The following is a 27,827-nucleotide window of genomic DNA, read 5'->3' on the forward strand; positions in this document are numbered from 1 at the left end:
CAAACAACCCCATGGAAACAGCACAATCACCAGTGAATCATGGTGCTGTACTATGTTTTAAAAAGCAATATTCAACTAGGGCTGATATTGAACAGTACAAACGGGAAAGTAGGGATGTGTTGTCGATTATTCTTAACTACTCCCTCCTCCTGACTTTTCCCTTAGTTATAAAAATGTTGTTTGTTTGTATTTTAAGTGCCATCTGGGGCCTTCATCATCCACAGCATTGTGAGCACACTTGACTAGACTGAGGCTCCTTGTGCCCTCTTGATGACACCCTGGAAAGGCTATTTGGGGTGGTGAGTGGGAGCCCTCCATAGAAGCCCCTCCAGGCTGAGAAGAATCTTTGATTTCATCTGCATTTCAAAGGGCATTTTTTGCCCCTAAGGAAATTTCGGGGTGGAGTAGAACCATGGAATGTACCAGAAGGAAAGTGAACTCAGGTACCTGATGCCTCTGCAGACTTGTGCCCAGGTTCATGCCTCTGTCTGGGTTTGGGGTTGCGTGAGTTTGGGACTCCCATGTCCTTCATCCACTTATCCAAGAAATATATATATACATTTTTAAAATTTATTTTTTGAGAGAGAGAGAAAGAGAGGGAGCACACTCGAGGGGGGGAGGGGGAGGGGCAGAGGGAGGGGGAGGGGCAGAGGGAGAGGGAGAATCTCACGCAGACTCCATGCCCAGCACCAAGCCTGGCTGGATCTCACAACCCTGAGATCATGACCTGGGTCAAAATCAGGAGTCGACACTTAAGCCACTGAGTCAATGTATATATTGAAATATACACAAAGTGAGGAGGTGTGCCCCGAGAGCAAGTGCAGATTTGGCAAAAACAAAGACCCCAGGGGCGCCTGGGTGGCTCAGTTGGTTAAGCGACTGCCTTCGGCTCAGGTCATGATCCTGGAATCCCGGGATCGAGTCCCACATCGGGCTCCCTGCTCGGCGGGGAGTCTGCTTCTCCCTCTGACCCTAACCCCTCTCATGTGCTCTCTCATTCTCTCTCTCTCAAATAAATAAATAAAATCTTTAAAAAAAAAAAAAAACAAAGACCCCAGATGTTCGGTGCTTCCTGATGACCCTGTTCCAATAGCCCTTTGCTGACTCCTTGTTTCCACCAGGCCACACTCCCTCCTTTCTTCTTCCTCCTGCTGTGGATGCAAAATTCATGGCCTGTCTTCTCTTCCTACCACTGCAAGGATAGACCTTCCAGATCACAGGGACCATACAGCGCCCCCTGCCACCCCCTGTCTCCCCGCCCCCACCCTGGAGTCCCGATGGTGCCATTCAGCACCACAGGAACGCCCGCATCTTGCCCTTGCACACTCCAATGTCTGGGACTACGTAATACGCGGTCTTCTCTCCAGGAGACTTCTCTGCGGGGGACTCTGGGCAGCTCAGGCTTGTGAAGAAACGGTAAACAAAGTGTGAATTTCCTGCCCCCCACCCCCAGGAATTCTTGGCAGTTTTAATGAATCACAGCAGGCCTGCCATTGACACCATTGTACCTTTTCCTAAGCAGCCATGCACCCCAATAACTCAGCAGTAGGGGTCAGAACTTGCACCAGCTTCACGTTTAGACGGGATTGGAGGGGACAGGGACATCTTTCATTGATTTCATATGAGACACTTAACTACCCAGACCGCAGAAGGGACACTGCTCAGAAACCACCTCAGGGAACTTGGTGGGGGCGGGGACAGAGGGAAGGAAGAAAACACCCTGGGGGTAGAGAGCGTGGGGTGGGGGCGGGGAGGGACCTAGTGCACAGCAGGGGAGCCAACCTGAGCAAACACAGCGGCCGGAGTCTTTCCGAGCCCAAAATGCTGAGGACATCCATTCCCGGGGGTGGTCTCAGCTGCTGGGCCCCCAGACTCCCTACCTCTTCTGGCATTTTCCACCTCTGCCTCACATTCTGGTTGGGCCAGGTGGGCTTGCTGCAGGGACACCCCCAGTGCCTGGATTACGGGCCCCCCTTCCAGCCCCCGCTGCACCTCGAGTTTTGCTCAGCCTATGAGTCCTTCGGCTGCTGTGACCAGCACAGGGACCGGCGCCTCGCTGCTCGGTACAGGGACATCATGGATTACTTTGACCTCGGGGGCCATGAGCTGTGTGGGGGCTACATTAAGGACATCCTCTGCCAGGTAGGCTTGAGCGTAACCCTGCAGGGCAGCGAGGGACCCAGCTTAGCAGAGTGCGGGGTGCTGGGCTTGGTGGCGTGGGTCCTGGGGCGGGGGGCGGGAGGGCTCCTTGGGCACCCGGCCCTTTAGAAGCTCCCCTGGCAGCTGCCTCACCTTAGAGCTCTGGTCCCTGGACGGGCACACGGAGGCGAGCGGGTGCTGCGTTTGGTTTCCACTGAGAGACCCAAAGGTCTCCCCCTGGGGTCTGCTGGTCCTTGTGCTTTCTCAGGCAGAAGGCGGAGATGGGTGTCCTCCACGGAGCTCTCAGAGCAGCGCTGTCGGGGTCCCCCTGCAGTGCACAGCTGTGGTGGTTACCGAGGGCTTGGGGGGAGTGGCGGCACCTGCTGGGGCCCATCCTTGTCTGGGTCCTTGGTGCCGGGGGAGTCTCTGGTGTGATGATGGTGGTGGCGGCGGTGGGGGGGGCTCTCCCCAGCATTCTGGAGCTGGGCTGAAAGGGCTTCAAGCCGCTGGGTGGCAATGACTTACAGAGGTTCTGCTTCTCCTGGCTCTCCAAGGGCCAAAATCCACATCCCTGGCAGGCATCCCCCATCACCGACTCCGGGAAGAGGTGTTCAGGGTGCAGGGGAGAGTCGCATTGGAGGAGAGCCACTGAGAGAGGCTGCCAAGGGGAGGGGTGTTCTAATGAGGTGTTGGGGGCGAGGAGGCAGGAGGTCCAGGCAGACCTGTGATCTGAGACCCTCCTGGGCATGTCAGCGCAGCTCCCGGGCTCTCGGGCTGCCGCCGTTCCCGAGCTCACTAGGCGCCCCATCTCCCCGTCTGCAGGGCACACCGCAGATCCCCACACAGCAGCCAGCCACCTGGGTGCCATCTCCCCGGGGCTGTACTCGCCTACCTCAGGCACCACCCCTCAGCTGTTAACAGGAGAATTAACTATGGGATAACCCCGTAGGGCAGAAGCTGCGCTCTTCTGAGCAACACTAAGACTGAATTTCCGAGATGCCCCCTGGTAAAAATGTCTCCACCCTCCCGCTGCCCTCCCTCCCACTTTCCCTGTTGGGAGAAGTTTCTGAAAGCCAAATTAGGCAGCTGTCCTGTTTTAGGGATTTGAGGAATCAGAATAACCTACATGAGTCTATTTATTAAAACTCTCAAGTCCCTCCTCTCTCTTTCCACACACACGTAGTGTATTCCCAGCAGTGATTGTGCAGGAAGTTATTAGGATCCTGATTTTACTGATGAGGAGTCAGGAGCTTTAAAGAACTTGTCTAAGATCAGACAGTGCCGGGGCGCAAATCTAGAGGCTTAGCTCCAAGTCTTCTGCCCTTTGGATCATCCCTCGCCAAGACTGAGTCCCAGCAGCACCGACCCATTTACTTTGTGGTTTTCTGACTTGGGCCAAGTGTACGTCCCATTAGAACAGAGCCCTGGTGCATCTTGCTCCCTGTCCTCGGTGCAGAGAACAGTCTGACACCACAGGGGAGACTCTTCCTGGGCCTTACTTTCCTTAGATAGAGAAATGATATTCTGAGATAACTGGGTCGAAGCAACTGTGCAGACTCTAAGTTTCTGCCTAAGACTGTGCCATGATGGTTATATTTCCATGGCCCCTCTGTTCCCTGGTAGCTCATCCTTATTTCCGTCTCCCCGCTTCTTACCACTCCTCCAGAGTGGACAGGCCAGTGGGTCAGACTCAGAGCAGTTCCTTTTGCTTCTTGTCCGCAACTCTGACAGATTTCCTGAACTGAAACTTACCACCCAAGGAGAGACACTGAATCTTCTAGAAGGACTCTTTCTTCTCCTCTTTCCAATAGCCAGGAGCTTGCTCTGCAACCTGCCATCAGGGTTGAAATAAGAGTGAACAGGGAACTCAATGAGATACCACCTCACACCAGTCAGAACGGTTAAAATTAACAAGTCAGGAAATGACAGATGTTGGCAGGGATGCGGAGAAAGGGGAACCCTCCTACACTGTTGGTGGGAATGCAAGCTGGTGCAGCCACTCTGGAAAACAGTGTGGAGGTTCCTCAAGACGTTAAAAATAGAGCTGCCCTACGACCCAGCTATTGCACTACTGGGTATTTACCCCAAAGATACAAATGTAGTGAATTGAAGGGGTACGTGTACCCTGATGTTTATAGCAGCAATGTCCACAATAGCCAAACTGTGGAAAGAGCCAAGATGTCCATCGACAGATGAATGGATAAAGAAGATGTGGTATATATATACAATGGAATATTATGCAGCCATCAAAAGGAATGAGATCTTGGCATTTGCAACGACGTGGATGGAACCGGAGGGTATTATGCTGAGCGAAATAAGTCAATCAGAGAAAGATAATTATCATACGATCTCACTGATATGAGGAATTCTTAATCTCAGGAAACAAACTGGGGGTTGCTGGAGTGGTGGGGGGTGGGAGGCATGGGTGGCTGGGTGATAGACATTGGGGAAGGTATGTGTTATTGTGAGCACTGTGAATTGTGTAAGACTGATGAATCACAGATCTGTATCTCTGAAACAAATAATACATTATATGTTAAAAAAAAAAAAGCAGGAGGGGAAAAGTGAAGGGGGGAAATCGGAGGGGGAGACAAACCATGAGAGACGATGGACTCTGAGAAACAAACTGAGGGCTCTAGAGGGGAGGGGGGTGGGGGATGGGTCAGTCTGGTGATGGGTATTAAAGAGGGCACGTTCTGCAAGGAGCACTGGGTATTATACGCAAACAATGAATCATGGAACACTACATAAAAAACTAATGATGTAATGTATGGTGACTAACATAATAAAATTTAAAAAAAAAAGAGTGAACGGAGAAGTTAAGCACCTCTGAGAAATGCTGCTGTCCCTTCATTAGAGGGCGGGGAACACAGGTGAACTTGGATGGTCTGGCCCCGGCGGCTGCTGGGAGAGCGGTCAGTGATCAGAAGGGGTTCTTGGGCCAGTGGGCTCTGTGCAAGGCCCCGAAGTGCACCCTTTAAACTGGCCTTTCTTCCTTAACTCCCAGTTACCCGTTTTTCATTACTTTTGGGAGCTGGTTGTCTGCCCACAATATTCTGTTTTCCTCCTAAAAAAATGCTATAGTTTACGGAGCCCCAAGTAGCAGGTACTTGGCACGCAGGTCTTGTGTGTTTGTGTAAAGAGCAATGTGGCCCCATAGCCACAGTTCAGATTTGTGTGACTCCCAGCGTGGTGCTTTGTATATATGAAGCACTTAAATATTTTTTTTAAAGATTTTATTTATTTATCTGAGAGAATGGGAGAGAGAGAGCATGAGAGGGGGAGGGTCAGAGGGAGAAGCAGATCCCCCGCTGAGCAGGGAGCCCGATGTGGGACTCGATCCCGGGACTCCAGGATCATGACCTGAGCCGAAGGCAGTTGCTTAACCAACTGAGCCACCCAGGTGCCTAGCACTTTAATATTTTTAATAAGTAAGTGAAGAAATGACTAGATGCCTAATCTCTGGGAGTGATACATCGCATGTCCAGTTTGGTAATTTTATTTTTTAATCATAAACTATTTCAAACATACAAAAAGCACAGAAAATTCAATAATTAACACCATGTATCCAATACCCAGATTTAACAAATGTGAAACTTTTGCCACTTTGCTTCAGATTTGGATAAAGAAATAAAATCTTATAGATACAGCATTTATAATAAAGGGAAAGGTGGAGAAATTAGTACTCTTTTTTTTTTTTTTTAAAGATTTTATTTATTTATATGAAAGAGAGCGAGTGCCTGAGTAGGGGGCGGTGGGGGCAGGGGGAGAGGGAGAAGCAGACTCCCCGCTGAGCAAGGAGCCCGATGTGGGGCTTGATCCCAGGACCCTGGAATCATGACCTGAGCCCAAGGCAGATGCTTAACCAACTGAGCCCCCCAGCCGCCCCGAAATTAGTACCCTTTAAAAAAAATTCGCTTATTAAAACTTTAAGTGTTAAGAACTAAGTTAAAATGCTAAAGAAGGTATAGTGAACATGAAAGATTTCTCCCCCTTTTTGCCTTCCAAGAGCACTAACTGGCTAGAAAATTGGGGTCCCAGAAAAGAGCTTTACCAGTAGTTGGTCATAGAAACTCCAGATTCTGATTCTTTCCTAGACCATTTTTCCTTCTGCGTGCTCAAAAATTGGGACCAGCCCCACTGTGGCCAGTCTGACTACCAGTCAAGCTTCCCTTTCTTTCCTAGGAGTGCTCGCCCTATGCAGCTCATCTCTACGATGCTGAGAACCCTCAGACACCCCTCCGGAACCTTCCTGGCCTCTGCTCTGACTACTGCTCTGCATTCCATTCTAAATGCCACTCTGCCATCTCCCTACTGACCAATGACCTTCGCCTCCAGGGGTCACATGAAAAGGATGGCGCCCATTTCTGCCACCTCCTCAACCTTCCCGACAAGGACTATTGCTTCCCCAATGTCCTGAGGAATGACCATCTCAACCGCAACCTGGGTGTGGTGGCCGAGGACCACCAGGGCTGTCTGCAGCTCTGCCTGACTGAGGTGGCCAATGGGTTGAAGAACCCTGTCTCCATGGTCCATGCTGGGGACGGCACCCATCGCTTCTTTGTGGCGGAGCAGGTGGGGGTCGTGTGGGTCTATCTGCCTGATGGGAGTCGCCTGGAACAACCCTTTTTGGACCTCAAGAATATCGTGTTGACTACTCCCTGGGTAGGGGATGAGAGAGGCTTCTTGGGGTTGGCTTTTCATCCCAGATTCCACCGCAACCGCAAGTTCTATATTTATTATTCATGTCTGGGCAAGAAGAAGATAGAAAAGATCCGGATTAGTGAGATGAAGGTTTCTCAGGCTGATCCCAACAAAGCTGACCCCAAATCAGAAAGGTGAGACATGCTCAACTCTGTACTGTGCTCCAGAATAATGTCAGTCCATCCTCTAAGATGATAAAGGGAAACGTTTCTGGTTTTAGAGCCCCTAGCTTATAATGCTGACCAAGGAGTCATCGTTGAATAATGAGGACAGACAAGTTAGACTTTTGAGTTGGGGTTCTTCATGGGGTGTAGCCATCACCCTATAGTTACCTAATCAGAGCCATACTTGCTTGTTTTTATAGAATGTAAGCAATGGCCAGCAGCCACAAAGGTTTGAGAAATGATTATAGATAATATCAATATATTAAATATAATAGTGCCCTCTGATTATTGTGTGGCCATTGGATTCCAGGCCTTTGGCCTTGAACAGGGGAATCATCCTCACAGGAGGCTGTGACCCAAGGCCATAGAGCTGTGGATGCATGGTCTGATGAAGGACTTAATTCTGTCACTCCAAGCTCATGGTCTTTCCACTCCACCATTCTGTCTTTTTTCCTTCTTGTTCTTTCTGCCTTGTCTCTCTTTTCCCAAATAGCCAGGTTGGGGGATTGAAAAGATCATGGAGAACTAACTGATAGATTTACCCCTGCTGGTTTGCCCAAAGGAAGGGATTAAGAATTCTGGTAGAGCAGAAAGTAAGGCCCAGAAAAGAGTGATTGTTACCCTGGCTCTGTCTACAGCTCATGAAATCATGATAGGAAGAAAAATGATCCATGAAGGAGTCATACTGGGAAATAAGGGGTGTCTTAGCACTCCAAGCTTTGTGATTCTTGGAAACTCCGACGCAGGTCTTGGCTGGCTTGGACCAGTCATCTCTGGGTGTCTGAAGAGGATGCAGTTTTAGCTTATATCAAAGCCTAATGCATGGTTTCTTTTCCTTCCAGAGTTATCTTGGAGATAGAAGAACCAGCCTCAAATCATAATGGCGGACAACTTCTTTTTGGTGTGGATGGCTACATGTACATATTCACTGGGGATGGAGGACAGGCTGGGGATCCCTTCGGCAAGTTTGGAAATGCTCAGAACAAGTAAGCAGGGTGGATCTGGGCCCCTGTCCCTTTAGGGTGAGCCCTTGGCATGTTTTTGCTGAGATGGAGTCTACGGAGGGTCAAACCCAAATCACTTACTTCAAGATGTAGCCCCCTCTGTTGAGGCAAGTGGGAGGAACATTTGGTTTTCTGTCCTATAAATTTTAGGCACAGTGTATTTTGGTAAGTAATACTATGGATGCTCAGTGTAACTCTCAGTGCTACAGAGACACGAATTCAGAGTGTTCAATGTATATTAGGGGGACATTATTTACCACACCAAGATTTTACCCATTTCAATTCAACTCAGCGATATTATTGAACACTGTGCTTCAGGCACTGTGCTAGACCCTGGAGACATGTGAGAAGGTTTTAGTTAATAAGCGATATGTATTGAATGCTTACTGTGTTATCAGGTATTGTTCTGAATACCTTGTGTGTCTTTAAGAATGTAATTCTATTTATTTATTTTTTTGAGAGAGAGGGAGAGAGAGAGAGCAAAAGCGGGAGGGGCAGAGGGAGAGAGAAACTCCAGCAGACTCTGTGCTGAGCATAGAGCCTGATGTGGGGCTCAATCTCACTATCTGAGCTTAAACCAAGAGTTGGACACTTAACTGACTGGGCCACCCAGGTACCCTAACATCGCACAAGGGCAGGAATTTTTATCCATTTGTTAATTGATGTATCCCTAACACCTCGAATAGGGCCTGGCATGGGAGTCACTTCAGAAATACTTATGGAATGGACGTCTCCTATGAAGTGTAGGTATTATGATAGTTATTTCACCGATGTGAAAATAGAGGCAGAGAAGTAAAGTAACTTGTCTAAGGCCATACAGCAAGTAAGTGGCAGAACCAAAATTCAAACTTGGAGCAAGCTTGTGCAAGAGCTTAGTGAGGGCCGGGCTGACATAAAAGTCACATGATCCTTCCGCCCTTTGTACCAGCAAGCACTTGAATGCCATTATCCCTGGTATTAAAATATTGAAGTTATAATAATCAAGAGCTAACAGGGGTGCCTGGGTGGCTCAGTAGGTTAAGTGGCCGACTCTTGATTTTGGCTCAGGTGGGGAGTCTGCTTGCCTCTCTCCCTCTGCCCCTTCCTCCACTCTCTCTCTCTCAAATAAAAAGTCTTTTTTTTTTTTTAAGATTTTATTTATTTATTTGAGAGAGAGAGAGTGTGTGAGAGAGATCACGAGCAGGGGGGAAAGGGTAGAGGGAGAAGCAGACTCCCCCCGCCGAGCAAGGAGCCCAATGCGGGACTCGATCGCAGGACCCTGGGATTATGACCTGAGCTGAAGGCAGACGCTTAACCAACTGAGCCACCCAGGGGCCCATAAATAAATAAATCTTTAAAAAAAATAATCAAGGGGCGCTTGGGTGGCTCAGTTGGTTAAGCGACTGCCTTCGGCTCAGGTCATGATCCTGGAGTCCCGGGATCGAGTCCCGCATCGGGCTCCCTGCTCGGCAGGGAGTCTGCTCCTCCCTCTGACCCTCCCCCATCTCATGTGCTCTCTGTCTCTCTCATTCTCTCTGTCTCAAATAAATAAATAAAATCTTAAATAAATAAATAAATAAATAATAAAAAAAATAATCAAGAGCTAACATTTGTCAAATGCCTACTGTTGTGAATTGTTTCACCTGCTACATGGAAGGTAACTCACTTAACCCTTACAACCACAACCACACTTCGAGGTAATATTTCTCTCCCCTGCTTTACAAATGAGGAAACTGAGGCCCAGAGGCCACAGTCACTGGCAGAGCCTCGTAAAAGCTCTGATCTTTTTCTATGACCACAGTGCTCTATGAGGAAGAAGAAGCCAACTCCTTTTAAAATTCATAGTATTAGTGGCCGCTTCAGCAGCACATATTACTAAAATCAGAACACTACAGAGAAGGTTAGCATGGTCTCTCTGCAAGAGTGATGCACACATTCATGAAGAGTTTCATATTAAAAAAAAAAATTCATAGCGTTAAACCAAACCTGAGAGAAACCATCTCATCAAAAACATTTTTAAAAATTGAAGCTGCAACTGGCTTGCTCAGGGTCTTATGGGCCAGGACCCCATCAAACTTTTGCCTACTAGTTCTCTTTGAGCCCAAACTTGGCAAGTCTTAACATTTTGCATAGATCTATATACCTATCTAACCTATCTATCTCTATATATCATATAGACATGACTTTATGTATATATCTTGTATATATCTGTAAAAAATCATGTCTTCCCATGTGATTCTTAGTAGTTGTTTGGCATTGACCATCAGTAGGTCCTCCTGGGCAATCTCTGGTCTGGTGCCACTTTATTTTATCTTCTATTTAGTTTTAGTTAGTTTTTATTTTATTTAGTTTTAAATTTTGAATACTTAACACCAAATCTACCCTCTTAAAAAAATTTAAGTGTAAAAAAAATTGTAAGTGTAAATACAGTATCGTTAATGATAGGGACAAACGTACAGCAGATCTCTAGAACTTACTCATCTTGTAAACAAATGTCCAACAGGTGTATGAAACGATGCTCAGTGTCGCTCATCATCAGGGAAATGCAAATCAAAACCGCAATGAGATATCACCTCCTACCTATTAGGATGGTTCTCTACCTCTCCCCAACCCCCAAAGGAACCAAACACAAAAGACAGCAAGTGTTGCTGAAGATGCGGAGAACTTTGTACACTGTTGGTGGGAATGCAAAATAGTGCAGCCGCTCTGGAAAACAGTATGGAGAGGCTGCGAAAACATTAAAAACATATAAAACTAGCCGATGAGCCGGCAATCCCATTTCGGGGTACTTACCCTGCGCCTGTTTCCCGGCCCTCTTTCTTTCAGAAGTTCCCTGCTGGGGAAAGTGTTAAGGATCGATGTGAACAGGGCAGGCTCAGACGGCAAGCGATACCGAGTGCCCCCGGACAATCCGTTTGTGGCTGAACCAGGGGCCCATCCTGCGGTCTATGCCTATGGGGTCAGAAACATGTGGCGCTGTGCCGTGGACCGAGGGGACCCTGTCACGCGCCGGGGCCGAGGCCGGATATTCTGTGGGGACGTGGGACAAAATAGGTTTGAAGAAGTCGACATCATTGTGAAAGGCGGGAACTATGGCTGGAGGGCCAAGGAAGGGTTTGAATGTTACGACAGAAAGCTTTGTCACAATGCCTCTTTGGGTAAGTCAGAAGTTCTCCAGGTGATTTCTTGAGTGAATTGAGGGGGCGGACGTGGAGGTGGGGGGATACGACCTGAGAGTGTTCTGCCCTGCAGATGGCTCGGGGGTCTTCCTTTATGTCCTGTGGGATTGTGTTCTCAGGTTGGCGCTCCAGCTGCTGGCACCAGAAACACGCTGGGTAGTGCTTGTTGACCTGATGCATTTGAATCTTGGGTGGATTCAGGGACTGGGATTGACCGAGGAATCTATATTTTAGATAAATTACCCACATGATTTTTAGGCATGCTATTTCGAGAACCACTAGTAGAGGAAAATTGGTGGCTCTATGTTTTTAATTTATTCCCATTTGGCACAGCCCACTGAAATGACGTTCCATATGCAGTCAGGTGATGTATTCCATATACAAACCCTAAATGTCAGTAATCAAGATGTGCTTTTCTGGGGTGCCTGGGTGGCTCAGTCGTTAAGCGTCTGCCTTCGGCTCGGGTCATGGTCCCAGGGTCCTGGGATTGAGCCCCACATCTGGCTCCCCGCTCAGCGGGAGGCCTGCTTCTCCCTCTCCCACTCCCCCTGCTTGTGTTCCCTCTCTCGCTGTGTCTCTTTCTGTCAAATAAATAAATAAAATCTTAAAAAAAGAAGATGTGCTTTTCAGGCATATTTTATCACAGGTGCTTAATCTTTTTGGGTTCTCTTAAGTTACAAAGGAGTCTTAGAGACCCTCACAAGTTTTTTAAATCCTTAAACCTGAGTATCTGCCATGTCAGCTTAGGGGATAAACTTAGGTGTGTGGATTCCCAGGTCACTGCCTCACAGGTGGGGGAATTTTTGGCTTCCTTTCTGCTTGCAGAGACCAGGCAGATGGGAAGCTCACAAATACTGTGGCTGGTCTGTTGAGAAAAATAAACCTGATTCTTTTGGCTGCTTGCGCTACCAAAGATCAAGAGAGAAATCATTCTCCACTCAATCAGGCAACTACATTTGAAAGTCCCCATCTTTCTCCTTGAAGCTCTCAATTTTTTTTTTTTTAAGAGAGAGAGAAAGTGTGTGTGCATGCATGAGCAGTGTTGTGGGGCGGGGGTGTGTGTGTGTGTGGAGGGCAGCAGGAGAGCGAGTAGGAATCCCAAACAGGCTCCGTGCTCAGTGTAGTCTGACAGGGGGCTCGATCTCACAACCCCGAGATCATAACCTAAGCCGAAATCAAGAGTCAGATGCTTAACCAACTGAGCCACCCAGGCACCTGAAGGTCTCAGTTTTCAGCTATGACACTTTTTGTTCCTGGACAGGTGACATTCTACCAATCTATGCTTATGGCCATGCAGTGGGGAAGTCAGTCACTGGAGGATATGTCTACCGTGGGTGTGAATCCCCAAATCTCAATGGCCTCTACATCTTTGGGGACTTCATGAGTGGGTAAGAAAGGATTGATGTCTCCTTTTTTTTTTTTTTTTTTTTTAAGATTTTATTTATTTAACAGAGAGAGACACAGTTAGAGAAGGATCACAAGCAGGGGGAGTGGGAGAGAGATAAGCAGGCTTCCCGCCGAGCAGGGAGCCCGATGCGGGGCTCGATCCCAGGACCCTGGGATCATGACCTGAGCCGAAGGCAGCCGCTTAATGACTGAGCCACCCAGGCGCCCCATGTCTCCTTTTTTTTTATTTCAGCATTTTTATGGAGATATAAATTACATGTGGTGAGATACAGTCTCTAAGAGCACAGTTGGATAAAGTTTTACAATATATACACTTGGAACTATGTTAAGATGCAGAACATTTCCATCACTCTGGAAGGTTCCTTCTTGCCTATTAGCCTGTCAGTACCACCCCTTTCTCTCTCACACACACACCAGCACATCAGCCAGAGGTAACCACTCCCATCACATTAATTTTGCTTCTGGAACTTAATATAAATGGAATCATACATATGTATTTTTTTGTACATATATGGCTTCTTCATTCAATAACATCAGTGAAATTCATCACTGTTGTTACGTGTCAGTTTTTCTCTTTTACTGCTTTGTAATATTCAAGTGCATGAATATAACACCAGTTATTCATGTATTCTCCTGTTTTGGCTATTTCCAGTTTTTTACTACATATTTATTATATATTTGTTATGTATATTTCAGTGTGTGTGTGTGTGTGTGTGTGTGTGTGTGTGTATTGAGCTTATATCCAGCAACCTTGTCTAACTCTTATTAACTCTATTGGTGTGTGTGTATGTGTGTGTAGATTCTGTTGGATTTTCTATGTAGAAGACCATTTGGTCTGTGAATATAGATACATTTACTTTTTCTTTTCCTGAATTGCAAAGCTTTTATTGTTATTCTCTTGACTTATTGCTTCATCTTAAACGTCCGTACAGTGTTGGATAGAAGGCTTCCATTTTCACCAATGAGTATGATGTCAGTTGTAGATATTTGTACATGCCCTCTATCAGGTGAAGAAGTTTTCCTTCCATTCCTAGTTCACCGAGAGTTTGTATTGAGTATGGATGTTATGTTTTGTCAAATGCATCTGTGTATCTAGTGAGAGAATCATGTGGTTTTCTCATTTTTAGTTCTTAATATAGTGAATTATATTGATTTTCTTTTATCATTGAAGCAATCTTGCATTTCTGGAATAAACACCACTTGGTCATGATGTATTTTCCTTTTAATACATTGTTGGATTGGATTTGCTAACATGTTGTTGGAAAATTTTGCATCTGTGTTCATGAAAGGGATTTCTTCTTGGAATATCTTTGCCAGATTTTGGCATCAGGATAATGCAGGCTTTATTTTATTTTTTTAAGATTTTATTTATTTATTTGACAGAGCAAGAGAGCACAAGTAGGGGAACAGTAGAGGGAGAGGGAGAAGCAGACTTCCCGCTGAGTAGGGAGCCTGATGCGGGGCTAGGTCCCAGGACCCTGGGATCATGACCTGAGCGGAAGGCAGACGCTTAACCTTAACGCTCAGATGAGCCACCCAGGCGCCCCTAGGATAATGCAGGCTTTAATAGAATGAGTTGGAGAGTATCTCCTTTTCTTCAATTGTCTGAAAGAGTTTGTGTAAAATAGGTATTATTTCTTTATATGTTTCTTCCAGGTGAAGCCATCCAGGTTTAAAGTTTTCTTGTAGACAACGTATAGTTGTGTCTTGTCTGGCGATTTTTTCTGTCTTTTTTTGTTAAAGATTTTTTTTATTCATTTATTAGAGAGAGAGGGAGAGAGTGAGAGAGAGAGAGAGCAGGGGAAGGAGAAGAGGGAGAGGGACAAGCAGACTCGATGCTGTGTTTAGGCCGACGTGGGGCTCGATCTCAGGACCCTGAGATCATGACCTGAGACAAAACCAGTCGAGGCTTAACCAAATGAGCCACTCTGGCACCCCTGTTATTTCTTCTGTCTTCTAATTGGTGCATTTAGACCATTAACATTCAAAGTGGTTATGGACACAGTTGGATTAATATCTACCATATTTATTACTGCTTTCTATTTGTTGCTCTTGTTCTTTGTTCTGTTTTTGTCTTTGACTCTTTTTCTGCCTTTTGTGGATTTAACTGAGCATTCTATAGAGTTCCATTTTCTCCCCTTTCTTAGCACATCAATTATACTTTTTTTTTCTTTTTCAGTGGTTGCCTAGAGTTTGCAATATACATTTACAACTAATGACTCCACATTCAGGTAACATTATGCCACTTCAGGATAGAAACTGAGGTCACTGAGTTGAGACTGTCATTTTTTCTTTACTTTTTAAAAAAAAGATTTATTTATTTATTTTAGAGAGAGCGAGCAAGTGGGAGTTGGGGGAGGGGCAGAGGAAGAGAATCTTTTAAGCAGACTCCCTGCGGAGCCCGACCTTGATCCCACAACTTAGAAGATCATGACCTGAGCTGAAAGCAAGAGTTGGATGCCCAACCAACTGAGCGATCCAGGTGCCTTGAGACTATAATTTTTTCTAATACATGTGTTTAGTGCTCTAAACTTCCCCTCAAGTCCCGCTTTAATGGCATCCCATCAATTTTGATATATTGCGTTTTCATTTTCATTCAGTTAAAAATATTTTCGGCTCGGGTCATTATCCTGGAGTCCCGGGATCGAGCCCCGCGTCAGGCTCCCTGCTTGGCGGGGGGTGGGGGTGGGGTCTGCTTCTCCCTCTGATCCTCTTCCCTCTCATGCTCTCTGTCTCTCATCCTCTCTCTCTCAAATAAATAAAATCTTTAAAAATATATATATATATTTTCTGATTTCCCTTTGACTTATTTTCTCACAAGTTAGTTTGAAGTGCGTTAATTTCCAAATATCTGAAGTTTTCCTGAGGTCTTTGTGCTATTGATTTATAATTTAGTTTGATTGTGGTCACAAAGAGACTGTATTTGATTTGGAAGATTACCCTGGATTATCTAGATGGGTCCTAAATGTATCATTGGAAGAAGGAGGTAAAGGGAAATTTGAAGACAGAAGAGATAGAAGTCAGTGTAACAACAGAAGCAGTGCGATGAGCCCATGAGTCGAGACTTGAGGACAACCATTGGAAGCTGGAAAAGGCAAGGAAATTGATTCTCCTCTAGAGCCTCTGAAGGGAGCACAGCCCTGCCAACACCTTGATTTTGGCCCAGTGGAATCCATTTCAGGATGTTGGCCTCTGAAACTGTAAGAGAATAAGTGTGGGTTGTTTCAAGCCACCAGGTTGTGATGATGTATTACAGTGGTGGTAAGAAACAAATATAGTTACCATTTTCAATACTCCTCATTAATTTGTGCGTATTTCCTTCTGGGGATGTCATTTTTTTTAATGCTTGAAGAAGTTCCTTTAACATTTTTTGAAAAATGGGTCCTTTGGTGATGAATTCTTTCTGCTTTTGCTGTCTTTTTTCCCCCTTCCTTTTTGAAAAATATTTTCGCTAAATATAGAAGTCTATGATGACATATTCTTTCTTTAATTCTTTAAAAATGTTGTCCATTATCTTCTGCTTGGCCTTAATTCCAATGAGAAATCTGCCGTCATCCTTATACTTGTTCCTCCATATTTAACATGTCATGTTTTCTCTGGCAGCTTTTGAGATTTTATCATTGGTTTTGTGCAATTTCATTATGATATATATTGGTGTAGTTTTATTCATATTTCTTGTGCTTGGATTTGGTTGCACTAATTGGATTTGTGAGTTTATAGCTTACATCAAATCTGGAAAAATTTTGGCTGTAATTTATTTCAAATAGTTTTTGTTGCCCCACCCTCTCTTTCCTTCTCGTTTGGATACTTGAATTATGTGTATATTAGGCTACTTAAAGTTTCCTGCAGCTCGCTGATGATCTATTTGTGTTTAAGTTTTATTTCTCTGTGTTTAATTTTGGGTAGTCCCTTTTGCTATGTCTTCAGTTCATGAATCTTTTCTTCTGCAGTGTCTAATGTGCCATTCATTCCATCCAGTGTTTGTTTCTAAATCTCAAGCACTGTATATTTCATCTCTAGAAACCTGATTGGGGTCTTTTGTATATTTCCCATGTGTCTACTTAGCTTTTTGAACATATGGAATCAGAGTAAAAAGTCACCGTTTTAATGTTTTTCTCTGCTGAAGTGAACATCTGTCATTTCTTTGTCAGTTTTGATTGATTTTTCTCTTTATTATTGTTTCTCTTTATATTCGTTTGTATTTTCCTTCTTCTTTACTGCCTTATAATTTTTTACTGGATGCCAGACATTGTAAATTTAACACCGTGGGTGCTGAATATTGTTGTATCTCTCTAAATAAGTTACTTGGAAATAGTTTGATCCTTTCAGGTCTTGCTGTTAATATTTGTCATGTAGGACCAATGTGGTGCTTATTCTAGAACTATCGATTCCTCAATATTGAGGAAGGACTTTGCTAGAAACTTCCTAATGCTCTGTGAATTATACTTACACTATGCCTGACCCTGAGTAAGTGCCAAGTACTTTTCTTTCTAATTCTTTCCTCTGATTTAGGAAGTTTTCCTCACATGTATGTGCTGTTAAGTATAGTGATGGATATTCAAAGGAGACACTTTGCAGATCTCTGGGGCCTATTCTCTGTACCCCCCTCTTCTCTCCAATATCTGTCCTGTAGACTGTTCTGCATAGGTCTTTCTGACTCTCATCTCTGTCTTTTCAACTTAAGGAGTCTGCTGGCTCTGCCTGTGTTTTCCTTCCTCGTGCTGGAAACTTTATCAAGGTAGTAAGCTGGGACAATTTTAGGGCTTACCTTGTTTGTTTCCCATCTCTTAGGGAATGTAGTCCTTCATTGTCTGATTTCCAGTTGTCTTTTAAAAATTATCATTCTATTTTGTCTAGGTTTTTGACTGTTTAAGGTATGAGGGTAAATCTGGCTCCCGTTACCCCATTTTTGTTAAAAAAGTTAGTAATATTTTCATACTGCAATTCTTGGTTTCAGAGACAGGGTAGAGCTAGTCATTGGTCAGTTCCTTTATCATCACTCGTTAGATCTTTGGGATTTAATTGTTCTTTGCTTTTCCCACAATTCCCACCCACAGTTCCATCTCCTTACATATCACTTGGTTGATATTCAGTGATTCTTAGTCAAAGCACATGCACCAAAATCACTGGGATTGAGCATCTCTATTTCTATGAAATGTTTCATGTGAAAAAAAGATTTCATATGACACACTAGTTGACCCATCTTCCTTTTCTTTTTATTCTAAAAACCTGCTTTGAGGTCAGATAGAAGACGAAGGGATGTGAAGCATCGACCTGCTACTACATAGACATCATAATAACAAAAATAGCTACCAGTTTTTGAGCCCTTACTATTTGTGCCAGGCACACCGGGGAGCTATTCATGTATATTACCTTACTTAACCTTTGCAACTTTTGTCCGTGGGAAATTCATTTTACAGATGAGGGAACTGAGGTGTAGCCAGTTGAGCACTGAGCCAAAGGGCACAAACCAATAGAAACTAGATTAGTCTTCTGTAGTGGTGCAACCTTCAGAGGGCACCAGGCTCCTCCTATAATGGAAGATGAGCTTCTCCGTCTAGGGCCAGCAGCTGACTGAGGTATCTCTGAAGCAGCTTTTTGATTCCTGGGAGAGGCTAGGTGTTGATCTCCTAAGGGAGGAAGAAGAATATCCTGCAGGGTGAAAATATGGATTCCTATAATAAAGGTTTTCTTTTTCATCTAGTCGACTTATGGCTTTGCAGGAAGATAGAAAAACCAAGAAATGGAAGAAACGGGACATTTGCCTGGGCAACGCTGCGTTCTGTGCCTTCCCAGGGCTGATCAGCACCTACAGCAAATTTATCATCTCTTTTGCTGAAGATGAAGCAGGTGACAGATATATAGGGTTATTCTGTTTCTGCTTATTGGAACTTAAATCATCACAGGCATCGTGAACTAAACATTTGTTATAATCATTGTTATTACTGTTATTATTATTATTATTTAAAGAGCAACTACACTTCTGTTTTCACTACCATTTAGTCAACTGTTTTTTTTTTTTTTTTTAAAGATTTTATTTATTTATTTGAGACAGAGAATGAGAGAGAGAGCGTGAGAGGGGGGAGGGTCAGAGGGAGAAGCAGACTCCCCGCCGAGCTGAGAGCCCGATGCGGGACTCGATCCCGGGACTCCAGGATCGTGACCTGAGCCGAAGGCAGTCGCTTAACCAACTGAGCCACCCAGGCGCCCGTCAACTGTTTTTTTTTAGAGAGAGAGGGAAAATGTGCGGTGGCGGGAGGGGGTAGAGGGAGAGGGGAGAGAGAGAGAGACAGTCTTAAGCAGGCTCCGCGCTCAGCATGGAGTCCAACTCGGGGTCCAGTCCCACGACCCTGAGATCATGACCTGAGCCAAAATCAAGAGTCGGATGCCTAACTGACTAAGCCACCCAGGCGCCCCATAGTCAACTTTTATAATGTACTGGATACTATTCTAAGCGTTTTACATTTTTTTATGTTATTTAATAATTACAACACCCCCATGATGTAATGATTATGCTTCTTCTGCCAGTGAGGCAACAGATCGAATATGCCAACCTACGTCTTCTTGGTTGAGGCCCACACCTCACTGTGTGGGGCAAGTCAGGGTTTACACTTTGGTCTTTTGGTCTTTTGACCATGGAGGAGATTCATGTCCTCCTACCTGATGTGATTCTAATCTGCAATCACAGGAAGGTCATAGGGCCAGTAGTGGGGCAGACGTGGTGGGTGGACACTGGTGTTTATCCTCCTGGTGCTGCCTGGGAGGGAGAGACCCTGGTGATCAGCCCCTGACTGGGCTGTTCTCCTTCCTGACCCTACCAGGAGTCTGTGAGGCTGTGAGTGATCCAGGGCGAATTTCCTTCCTGAGAGATCTTGGTAAAAGGGTAGACAGCTCGTTGGGAGGCTGTTCGCTAGACAGATGAGGTAGTTATTAAGGGCATCAGCAAAGCAAAGCACGTGTGCACGTAGAGAGACAGAGACTCCACTCTACTAAATTGCCTCAAATTCTGTAATCAGAAAATGGAGTTTTAATTTCAGCTTTGCGGAAGTTATGTTACATTTTGAAAGATAAAATTTTATTTTGTGAGGAGGACAGGGCCTGTGATCTCTTTGGTATTTGGCACTGCATCTAGCCATGCTTGGAGTCTCAGAAGGGAATAAAATGGCCTCTCAGGGCCCCTTCCAGACCTGGACTTCTCTGTGAGTGTGAACCAGAGCCTTGAAGGTTTCCTCAAACTGGGTTTCTTTCCGCTCTGAGTCATGGGGTGGCCGTGCCAGACCTTCACTTGAACAAGGCGTACGGAAATCGAGTCAGCTCCTGGACCTTTTCCTAGCTTATAGTTTGAGATGAATATTTTAGAGGAGCAGAGGCTATTTTAGAGAATTCAAGCATTCTTAATAGAGAAAGTCTAAGTGCGTTCCAAATTGGAAGTCCAAACATATAAAAAAAGGAGAGAAACCACAGGCTGGCAGGATGATGCTCCATGGAAGGAGGATGATGTGGAAGCCACAGGCCTGGTGGGGTCTCTGCCCTGGCGGAGCCCCTCTAGGCTGGTGCCCCAGGGAGGCTGGAGTCCTCAAGGCTGGAGCTCGCTCTCCCCAGAGGCTGGAGCCCCGGAGGTGGGTCTGCCCTGGGATCCTGGGCTGCTCTGTCTTCTGCAGCTTGCTCCTCAGAAGGCCTCCGAAACCCGGGCTTGGGTGGTTTGGTTTGCCGTGCCTGTGAGGCTACTTGGAGGAGAAAACAGGCAGCTTTTAAATACCAGTCAGTACATCTGGCCAACAAAACTAAGTGTCCTTGGCTGAATTTTATCGAGTGGACTTGCCAGGGTGTTCCCAAGCCAGACTTTGCCCAAAATGGCCCTAAAGCCAGGAAAGCTGTTTCAAGGCAAGTTATTTTCTTCCTTCCTTCCTTCCTTCCTTTTTTAAAGATTTTGTTTATTTATTTGAGAGACAGATAGTGACAGAGAGCACAAGCAGGGGGAGTGGGAGAGAGTGGGAGAGGGAGAAGCTCCATCCCAGGACCCCGGGATCATGACCTGAGCTGAAGCAGAAGCTCAACTGACTGAGCCACCCAGGCGTCCCAAGGCAAGTTATTTTCTTCCCGAGTTGCTTGCTCTTGTGTGTTGGCATGGAGTGATTCGGATTTTCTGCTCACATCCTAGCCTTTCCCACTTATGGACATATTTTTAGATCTGAGTATTTCATTATTTTATTATCCATCATCAGCCGTAGACATCTCATTTTTGGTTGAACCTCCAGTACTGCTGCGGTGTATTTCCAGGTTTTTCTAGCTGAGAGCTGCCATAAATAAGTGACTTTGGAGGGAGGGGCGGGCGTGGGGCTGGCCATTGCTGGCTGGGTCCCGATGGGTTGGATTTCTGAATCAGGCACATTCTCTAGAGGGCTGGTCAAAGTACTAATGTTTGCACTAAATTTACATCGCATGCGTTTTGTTTTACGTGGCATGTTACAGTTTTTTAGGTAGTCTTTTTTGGTCCTAAAATGTATTTTTATTTTTATTTTTTTATTTTTTTTTTAAAGATTTTATTTATTTATTTGAGAGAGAGAGAATGAGAGAGAGCATATGAGAGGGGTTAGGATCAGAGGGAGAAGCAGACTCTCCGCCAAGCAGGGAGCCCGATGCGGGACTCGATCCAGGGACTCCAGGATCATGACCTGAGCCGAAGGCAGTCGCTTAACCAACTGAGCCACCCAGGCGCCCCTAAAATGTATTTTTAAAATTGTCAGTTGGGCATGACAGAGGAAATTTGCTTCTAGCATTGTTTTCCCCTAAAAATACAGTGGGAAGTCTATGGCATGTTTAAGACGTATAATATACATAAACTGGTGTTGTGTAGGGACTGTGCCACAATGTGGGGTTTTCAATTAGAGCGGGAATTATTTTCATGGTCTAGGGGGGCTCCTGCGTGATGGCACCCCGGGTACGTGCAGACACGTGGTAGACCCCTTGTTTTATCTAACGGACGTGCCTGGGCTTTCCAGTCAGAGGAGGCAAACTGGCTCCAGGGTGGGGTGCGTCCTAATGTCTCAGACCCCTTACAGGGCAAGATGACAATATAGTCTGTGAGTACACAAAGTCCAGAGTTTATTAGGCGGCTGTGCGTGGGGGCTCCATGAAGACCGGAGGCCTCACATTCGGCACGGGACAAACGTTGGTCCACGTCCTCCACAAATTCAAGGAAGAAGGTTGTGGAAATAACTCAGAGCTGTCTGAAGTTCTAGGCTTTTCCGATTAGCAGTTTAGTAGACATTTACTTCCATGAGGTCGAGAGAGAGCATACAGCAAGCGAGCTCAGTTCAGTGCAGTGGCATAAATGTTAGAAGGTGTAAAGAGGTAAGAAGGTAAGAGTAACGGCTGATCATCACTTTCTAATTTTTTAAAACATCTATTTAGGTGCACCTGGGTGGCTCAGTTGGTCATGATCCCAGGGTCCTGGGATCGAGCCCCGCGTTGGGCTCCCTGCTCGGCAGGGGGCCTGCTTCTCCCTCTCTGTTGGCCGCTCCCCCTGCTTGTGCTCTCCTGCTCTCTCTCTGTCAAATAAATAAATAAAATCTTAAAACGAAACATTTATTTGAGAGATGTGGGGGAGGAGCAGAGGGAGAGAATCCTTAATTAGACTCGCCGCTGAGTGCGGAGCCCGACGCGGGGCTCGATCTCAGGACCCTGAGATCATGACCTGAACCGAAACCAAGTTGGACACTTAACTGACTGAGCCACCCAGGTGCCCCATCACTTTCTAATTTAATCCCTAATAATCGTGTGAAGTATTTTTTTTTTTTTGGAAGATCCTTTTTTTTTTTTTTTAAAGATTTTATTTATTTGCGAGAGAAAATGAGAGACAGCATGAGAGGGAGGAGGGGTCAGAGGGAGAAGCAGACTCCCTGCCGAGCAGGGAGCCCGATGCGGGACTCGATCCCGGGACTCCAGGATCATGACCTGAGCCGAAGGCAGTCGCTTAACCAACTGAGCCACCCAGGCGCCCTCGTGTGAAGTATTATTAGTCCCATTTGACAAATGATTAACAAATAATGTTAGGGTTACACAGGGTGAGAGGTTGCCCGAGACAACACAGCAACTGGTGTTGTCAGGATTCCAAGTCAGCTGATCCAGCTCCGAAGTTGGACTCGTCAACCCATCCTATCCTGTCCCTCACAGGTAACCGTGAGAAGCGGTGGAATGAGGTAGTGACCATGAGCAGAGAGTATTCAAACAGAGGGAAGTGGAAGGAGCAGGGGCTCCTCAAGGAGGTGAAGGAGACTCTGGATAGAGGTGATTTCTGGGAGATGTGGAGAAGGCCAGGAGAACCTGAAGAGTGGGAGGGCCAGGGAAAACAAGGGACCCAAGGACCAAGGAAGGAAGGTGCAAATGGAGGGAGAAGTGAGGCGGGGGCAGTGGGGATTGGTGCCAGTGGACTCAAGAAGGGGCAACAGAAGGTGACGGATAGGGCGCCTGGGAGGCTCAGTCAGTTAAGCGTCTGCCTTCAGCTCAAGTCATGATCCCAGGGTCCTGGGATCGAGCCTCACGTCGGGCTCCCTGCTCAGCAGGGGAGTCTGCTTCTCCCTCTCCCTCCGCTTCTCCCTCCTCTTGAGTGCGAGAGCTCTCTCTCTCTCTCTCAAATAATTAAATAAAATCTTTAAAAAAAAAAAAGTGATGGCTAAATGGTCCTTAACCGGTAAGATGGCTATTTCAGGGTTTCTCAGAATTCTTATTAGTAGTAAAGAGGTGGGAAAGGACATGGTGAATCGTTAAGGCGAAGTTTCTGAGAGCAGAGAGATGAAGCTGGTTTGTTCATTGAACGTAAATAGAAACGCACGTCTGTTGGGGTGCACTCTGAGCTATTCTTTGGGGGTCAGAGAAGGGCTTTCTTCTTGATGAGCTCACAGGCCGGTGAAGGCCAAGCTGTCGGCCAGGGCTCCGGGGTTCCCTTCCTGGGGTTCCCTTCCTGGGGCTCACTGCATTTCAGGGTTCTAACCCCAGGTCGAGGGTTTTCTGTGCATCCAGCTCTGTCTCAGCCATGCTATCGATCACCTGTCCCTGTTTCCTCAGGGGAGCTCTATTTCCTGGCCACCGCCTACCCCAGCGCCTATGCACCACACGGATCAATTTACAAATTTGTTGACCCATCAAGGTGAGTTTTGGTCTCATTTTCTTCTTAGGTGCATCCCTATCAGCCCTTATCTTCATGGCAGATCATAAAAACAGTCCTGACTCCCCAGAAATTACCAGAAATTATCAATGAAGCAAATCTTTGCTTTAGATAAAAAGCAGATGGGGCAAATAAATGTAGGGCAATGTGTCTAGGAATTATGAAATATTCGGGAACTGGTCTCTTTGTGGTGGGAAATGAGGATCTTGAGCCTTTCTTGGATGACTAGTCCAGACTTGTGGCTCCTGTTTTATTTTTTTTTAATTATGCTTCTGGAAACTTCTGTCTGGGATCATCTGACAATGGGTGTATAGTTCTGACCACCTGAGTAAGTACTGTTGCCCTCTCCCCTGGGTTTGGTTGAGGTCTCAAGGTCGTAGGCAAATATTTATTTATCTATATTATTATTATTATTATTATTTTCTGCAGGAGCTACTTTTGAAGGGCTCCTACTGGCCAAATCTGGGACAGCTTATTTATTTTTTAATTTTTAAAACATTTTTAATTTAAATTCAATTAATTAACACATAGTATATTATTAGTTTCAGAGGTGGAGTTCAGTGATTCATCAGTCTTACACCCAGGCGCCCCTTAAACTGATTTCTTAGTGTCTCCACCTGACCCTTTCTGGAATTCAGTGGCAATATTTATTCACTTGGTGGATTCCGTACTGTTTACTTCTGCTCTTTTGCCAACCTCTCTCAGAGGCTAAGCAACTGCCCAAAGGCCACAGGACAGCGTCCCATCTGAGGGTGTCAAGCGTGTGGTTTGTACCCTCCTGGGAGGTGATGCAACGTATCCAGCCTGAGGGCCTGGGGCAGTGCATGGATTTATCACAGGATTCTGCCCCAAAGCAAGCTAGTCTCCCCCACAAATCAGCTTGAAGACAGACCCGCAGAGGAAAACTTCTCTGTGAGGCTACATTGCTCCTCTGTGGGGTGGTGCTCAGACGACATTCGGCAGCTGTGTGTAGATTGGGGCTCAGGATCAGGAGCCGGGCCCTGCGCAGCTCCATTTGGCAGCAGGGTCTCGGTCTCTGTGTTCTCGGGAGTTCCTGGAAGAAGCTCAGTCCCTGAGGCTGTGCCTGGGGTGCTCTCCGAATGGCACCTGCGGGATTGCTAAGGGCCGAATTAGGTACAGGGCTGGCTTCGTATTTCCCGTGCTTGTGGGGAGCAAACCCAGCACCCAGTTCGAGTGCCTCAGGTGGCAGATAATGGCTGGGTCGGAGTTCTGCTCTTTCCACTCAGAGGTTTCCTGTGTGAATCACTTGGTCTTTCCTTTGACAGTGTCCTCGTTTGGCTAGGGGTAATCAAGCTCCCCACTCTCCTAAGAGCAGCCATAAAACAACCGTAAAGCCTGTCCACACGGAAGACATCCCTCCGGGCTCACCTGTCTCTCAGGTTGACACTCACTGGTTGTCGCTGTCTGCCAGGCACTGTGCTGGGTGCTGAGCAGGTGGGCTGTCATTTAGTGCGGACGGAATCCCAGGGAGACAGGCTCACACCCGTCACTCTACAAGGAAGCTAGCTGAGCTTGGCCAAGTGAACTTACTTGCCCGAGGGACAGCTAGCAAGAGGGGGCCCAGGATAGGGACACCGAGGGTCAGAGTCATTTTAGCATCTCTCATTCACTTCGGCCATCATCATGTGGAGTTGGACAGACTTTCAAAGCTTCTCCAGCAGTGGATCCAGATTCTGCTCTGCTTACCTAGTCAGCCTGTCTTGCACTGAATGCACCTATGACAGCTTTCTGAGGAGCAAATGATTTATTTCTGTGTGATTTTTTTCTTTTTTTCTTTCCTTCCATCTTTTCTTCTTGCCCTTCCTTGAGAGTTATAGACCCTGGAGCCTGGGTTTGAAACTTGACTTTGCTACCGACTAGCTGTGTGACCTTGCATCTGTGTCTTAATCTTTGGGTGCCTCAGTTTCCCCTCTGTAAAATGGGGATCGTAGGGTTATTAGGAGGTTTCATTGAATTATATTTATGAAGCATTTGTGCAGCGCCTAAGCACGAGGTGTCTGTTAAATAAAGAAAATTACTTTTTTTCCCACCTGGAATGAGGGCGATAGGAAGGAGAGACAGAGCTGGAGCGAGGAAGGCAGAGGAGGAGGCAGTGGGGACTGGCTGGAAAATTCCACGTCTGCTCTGAGTAACGAGTGCTCCTTGTCTCCAGGGTCCCTTTTATTTCAGAAGATGCACCCAGGAGACAACAGTTATGGAATTCTTATTCTGATAGGCAGAGAGGCTGGCAATCCTTCAGGGGCTGTGCCATGAGTTCTTGACGGGATTCTCTTTAAAGGGAATCACCTCCATCATCGTCATCATCATCATCATCTTCATCTGTGGGGCAGTTGTTATGTGTTGGGCGCTGTTCCAAGTGTCGTTTTTTAAATCTCCTTAAAAAATAATTTTAGAAGTGACTTCTCAGTCACTTATGGTATGTGAAGTACACAGCTCTTATTTTTATTTTATTTTTTTTAAAAGATTCATTTATTTGAGAGAGAGAGGGTGCTCATGCATGCGTGTGGGGGGAGGGGCAGAGGGAGAGGGAGCGAGAAAATCCTGGAGCAGACTCTCCGCTGAGCAGTGAGCCTGACCCGGGGCTTGATCCTAAGACCCTGAGATCATGACCTGAGCTGAAATCAAGAGTTGGCCACTCAACCGAATGAGCCAGCCAGGCGCCCCTCACAGCTCTTATTTATTCCTGCGAGGATGGGTACAATTACTTTTTCTATTTTATCGATGTGGAAATTGATGCTTAGCAAGGTTTACTTGCCCCTGGTCCCCAGAGTTTGAACCCAATTCTGTCACCACGCCTGTGCCCCTGACCCCCTCACTACAGTCTGTCCCAAGAGCCTGTAGTTTCCCTGTTCTTTCTCCTATTTCCTACTCCCATCTCTCTCATCCCCATGGATAAAGGAGAGCTGAATCCAATTCTTGCAAATGGGTGACCTTGACTTCCTGGTCCCATCCTCAGAATCTTGCGTCCTCACTTTTTCTCTCTATTTTTAGGCGAGCACCCCCCGGCAAGTGCAAGTACAAGCCAGTGCCGGTGAAAACCAAGAGCAAGCGGGTCCAGTTCAGGCCGCTCGCCCGTGAGTCCGTCTCTGTCTCAGGCTCAGGCTCAGGCCCTGGCATCGAGGCGCTGGCACGGTGCCCTCTGCAGACGTGCTCCAGTCCTCCCATGGTGGGAGCTCTGTTTCTCGCCGAAGGCCTATGCTCTGGATGAGGACTGTAGTAACTGTGGCTCGGTCTGTACATCTCCGTATACCGGAGTATGCACACGTGCTTCTGCAGAGACCCGTTGTCCTCTGTCCGTCCATCAATTCTTCACTGGGCACTGTTCATTTAGCCCTGAGATTGCAGTGGCCCCTGTGCTAATCCCTGGGGCTATAGCAGTGAACCTGACCTGTAGGAGCTCAGAGTCACATGTAGTGCAGGCAAATGAGGAAATAAATATAGCACCGAGGCTCTGGTAGAGAAGGATGCCCCGGGGACCAAGGGGCCTCTAGAGTGAGCAGAGGCAGGGTGGGGATTCAGGAAGGGCTGATTGAGGAGGGAAACTAACTGTTCCAGAGCCATGGATCACTGGAGTGACCCTCTTAAAAAAGTAATATATTTAGATCAAGGCCAGTCACGAGGCTTGAGCTTATAACCCCAAGATCAAGAGTCCCATACTCTACCACTGAGCCAGCCAGGCGCCCCTGAAAAGAATTTATATTAACCCTCCTGTAGTCATAGGTATTCTGGGTGGTGTTTCCCTTAGGGTTACTTTTCCAGGATTTCTGTTTCTCACTAAATAAATATTTGTTTCCCAGAGACAGTTTTGGACTTGCTGAAGAAGCAGTCGGAGAAAGCTGCTAGAAAATTATCCAGTGCAACTTTAGCCTCCAGCCCCGACCGGACCTTATCTCAGAAAGGCCCCTCCAGGAAGCCAGCTCTTCCCACAAGCAGCAGGAAGGCATTTCAAAGGCCTGGTGTGAAGAAGAGAGCCAGAGTGTTGTCCCCAGGCCTCCAGGGCAAGAGGAAGCTGAGCCCGAAACCCCCCAGGGGCAGGGGCCGGCAGTCAGCACAGCCGAGGTGA

General features: G+C 46.4%; 1 protein-coding gene and 1 non-coding gene across 2 annotated transcripts; both read left to right on the forward strand.

The window, feature by feature from the left end:
- Nucleotides 1-1,821: 1,821 nt before the first annotated feature.
- On the forward strand, nt 1,822-27,827 carry HHIPL2 (HHIP like 2). Its single transcript, XM_021698444.1, has 9 exons — nt 1,822-2,142; nt 6,325-6,977; nt 7,850-7,993; nt 10,817-11,148; nt 12,431-12,557; nt 18,281-18,426; nt 23,644-23,725; nt 26,756-26,838; nt 27,562-27,827. Exons 1-9 carry the CDS (start codon nt 1,822-1,824, stop codon nt 27,825-27,827), a joined length of 2,154 nt encoding a protein of 717 aa, XP_021554119.1.
- Nucleotides 9,841-9,948, forward strand: LOC123325198. Its single transcript, XR_006540298.1, has one exon. It is a non-coding gene; the product is annotated as a U6 spliceosomal RNA (small nuclear RNA).

This window comes from Neomonachus schauinslandi, chromosome 6 (genome assembly GCF_002201575.2).
Source record: "Neomonachus schauinslandi chromosome 6, ASM220157v2, whole genome shotgun sequence".
Taxonomy (NCBI): domain Eukaryota; kingdom Metazoa; phylum Chordata; class Mammalia; order Carnivora; family Phocidae; genus Neomonachus; species Neomonachus schauinslandi.

Coding starts and splice junctions, on each gene's coding strand:
- HHIPL2 (XM_021698444.1), top strand. CDS start 1,822: ATGCTGAGGACATCCATTCCCGGGGGTGGTCTCAGCTGCTGGGCCCCC. Junction 6,978..7,849: donor GCTGACCCCAAATCAGAAAG/GTGAGACATGCT, acceptor TTTTCCTTCCAG/AGTTATCTTGGAGATAGAAG. Junction 7,994..10,816: donor TTTGGAAATGCTCAGAACAA/GTAAGCAGGGTG, acceptor TCTTTCTTTCAG/AAGTTCCCTGCTGGGGAAAG.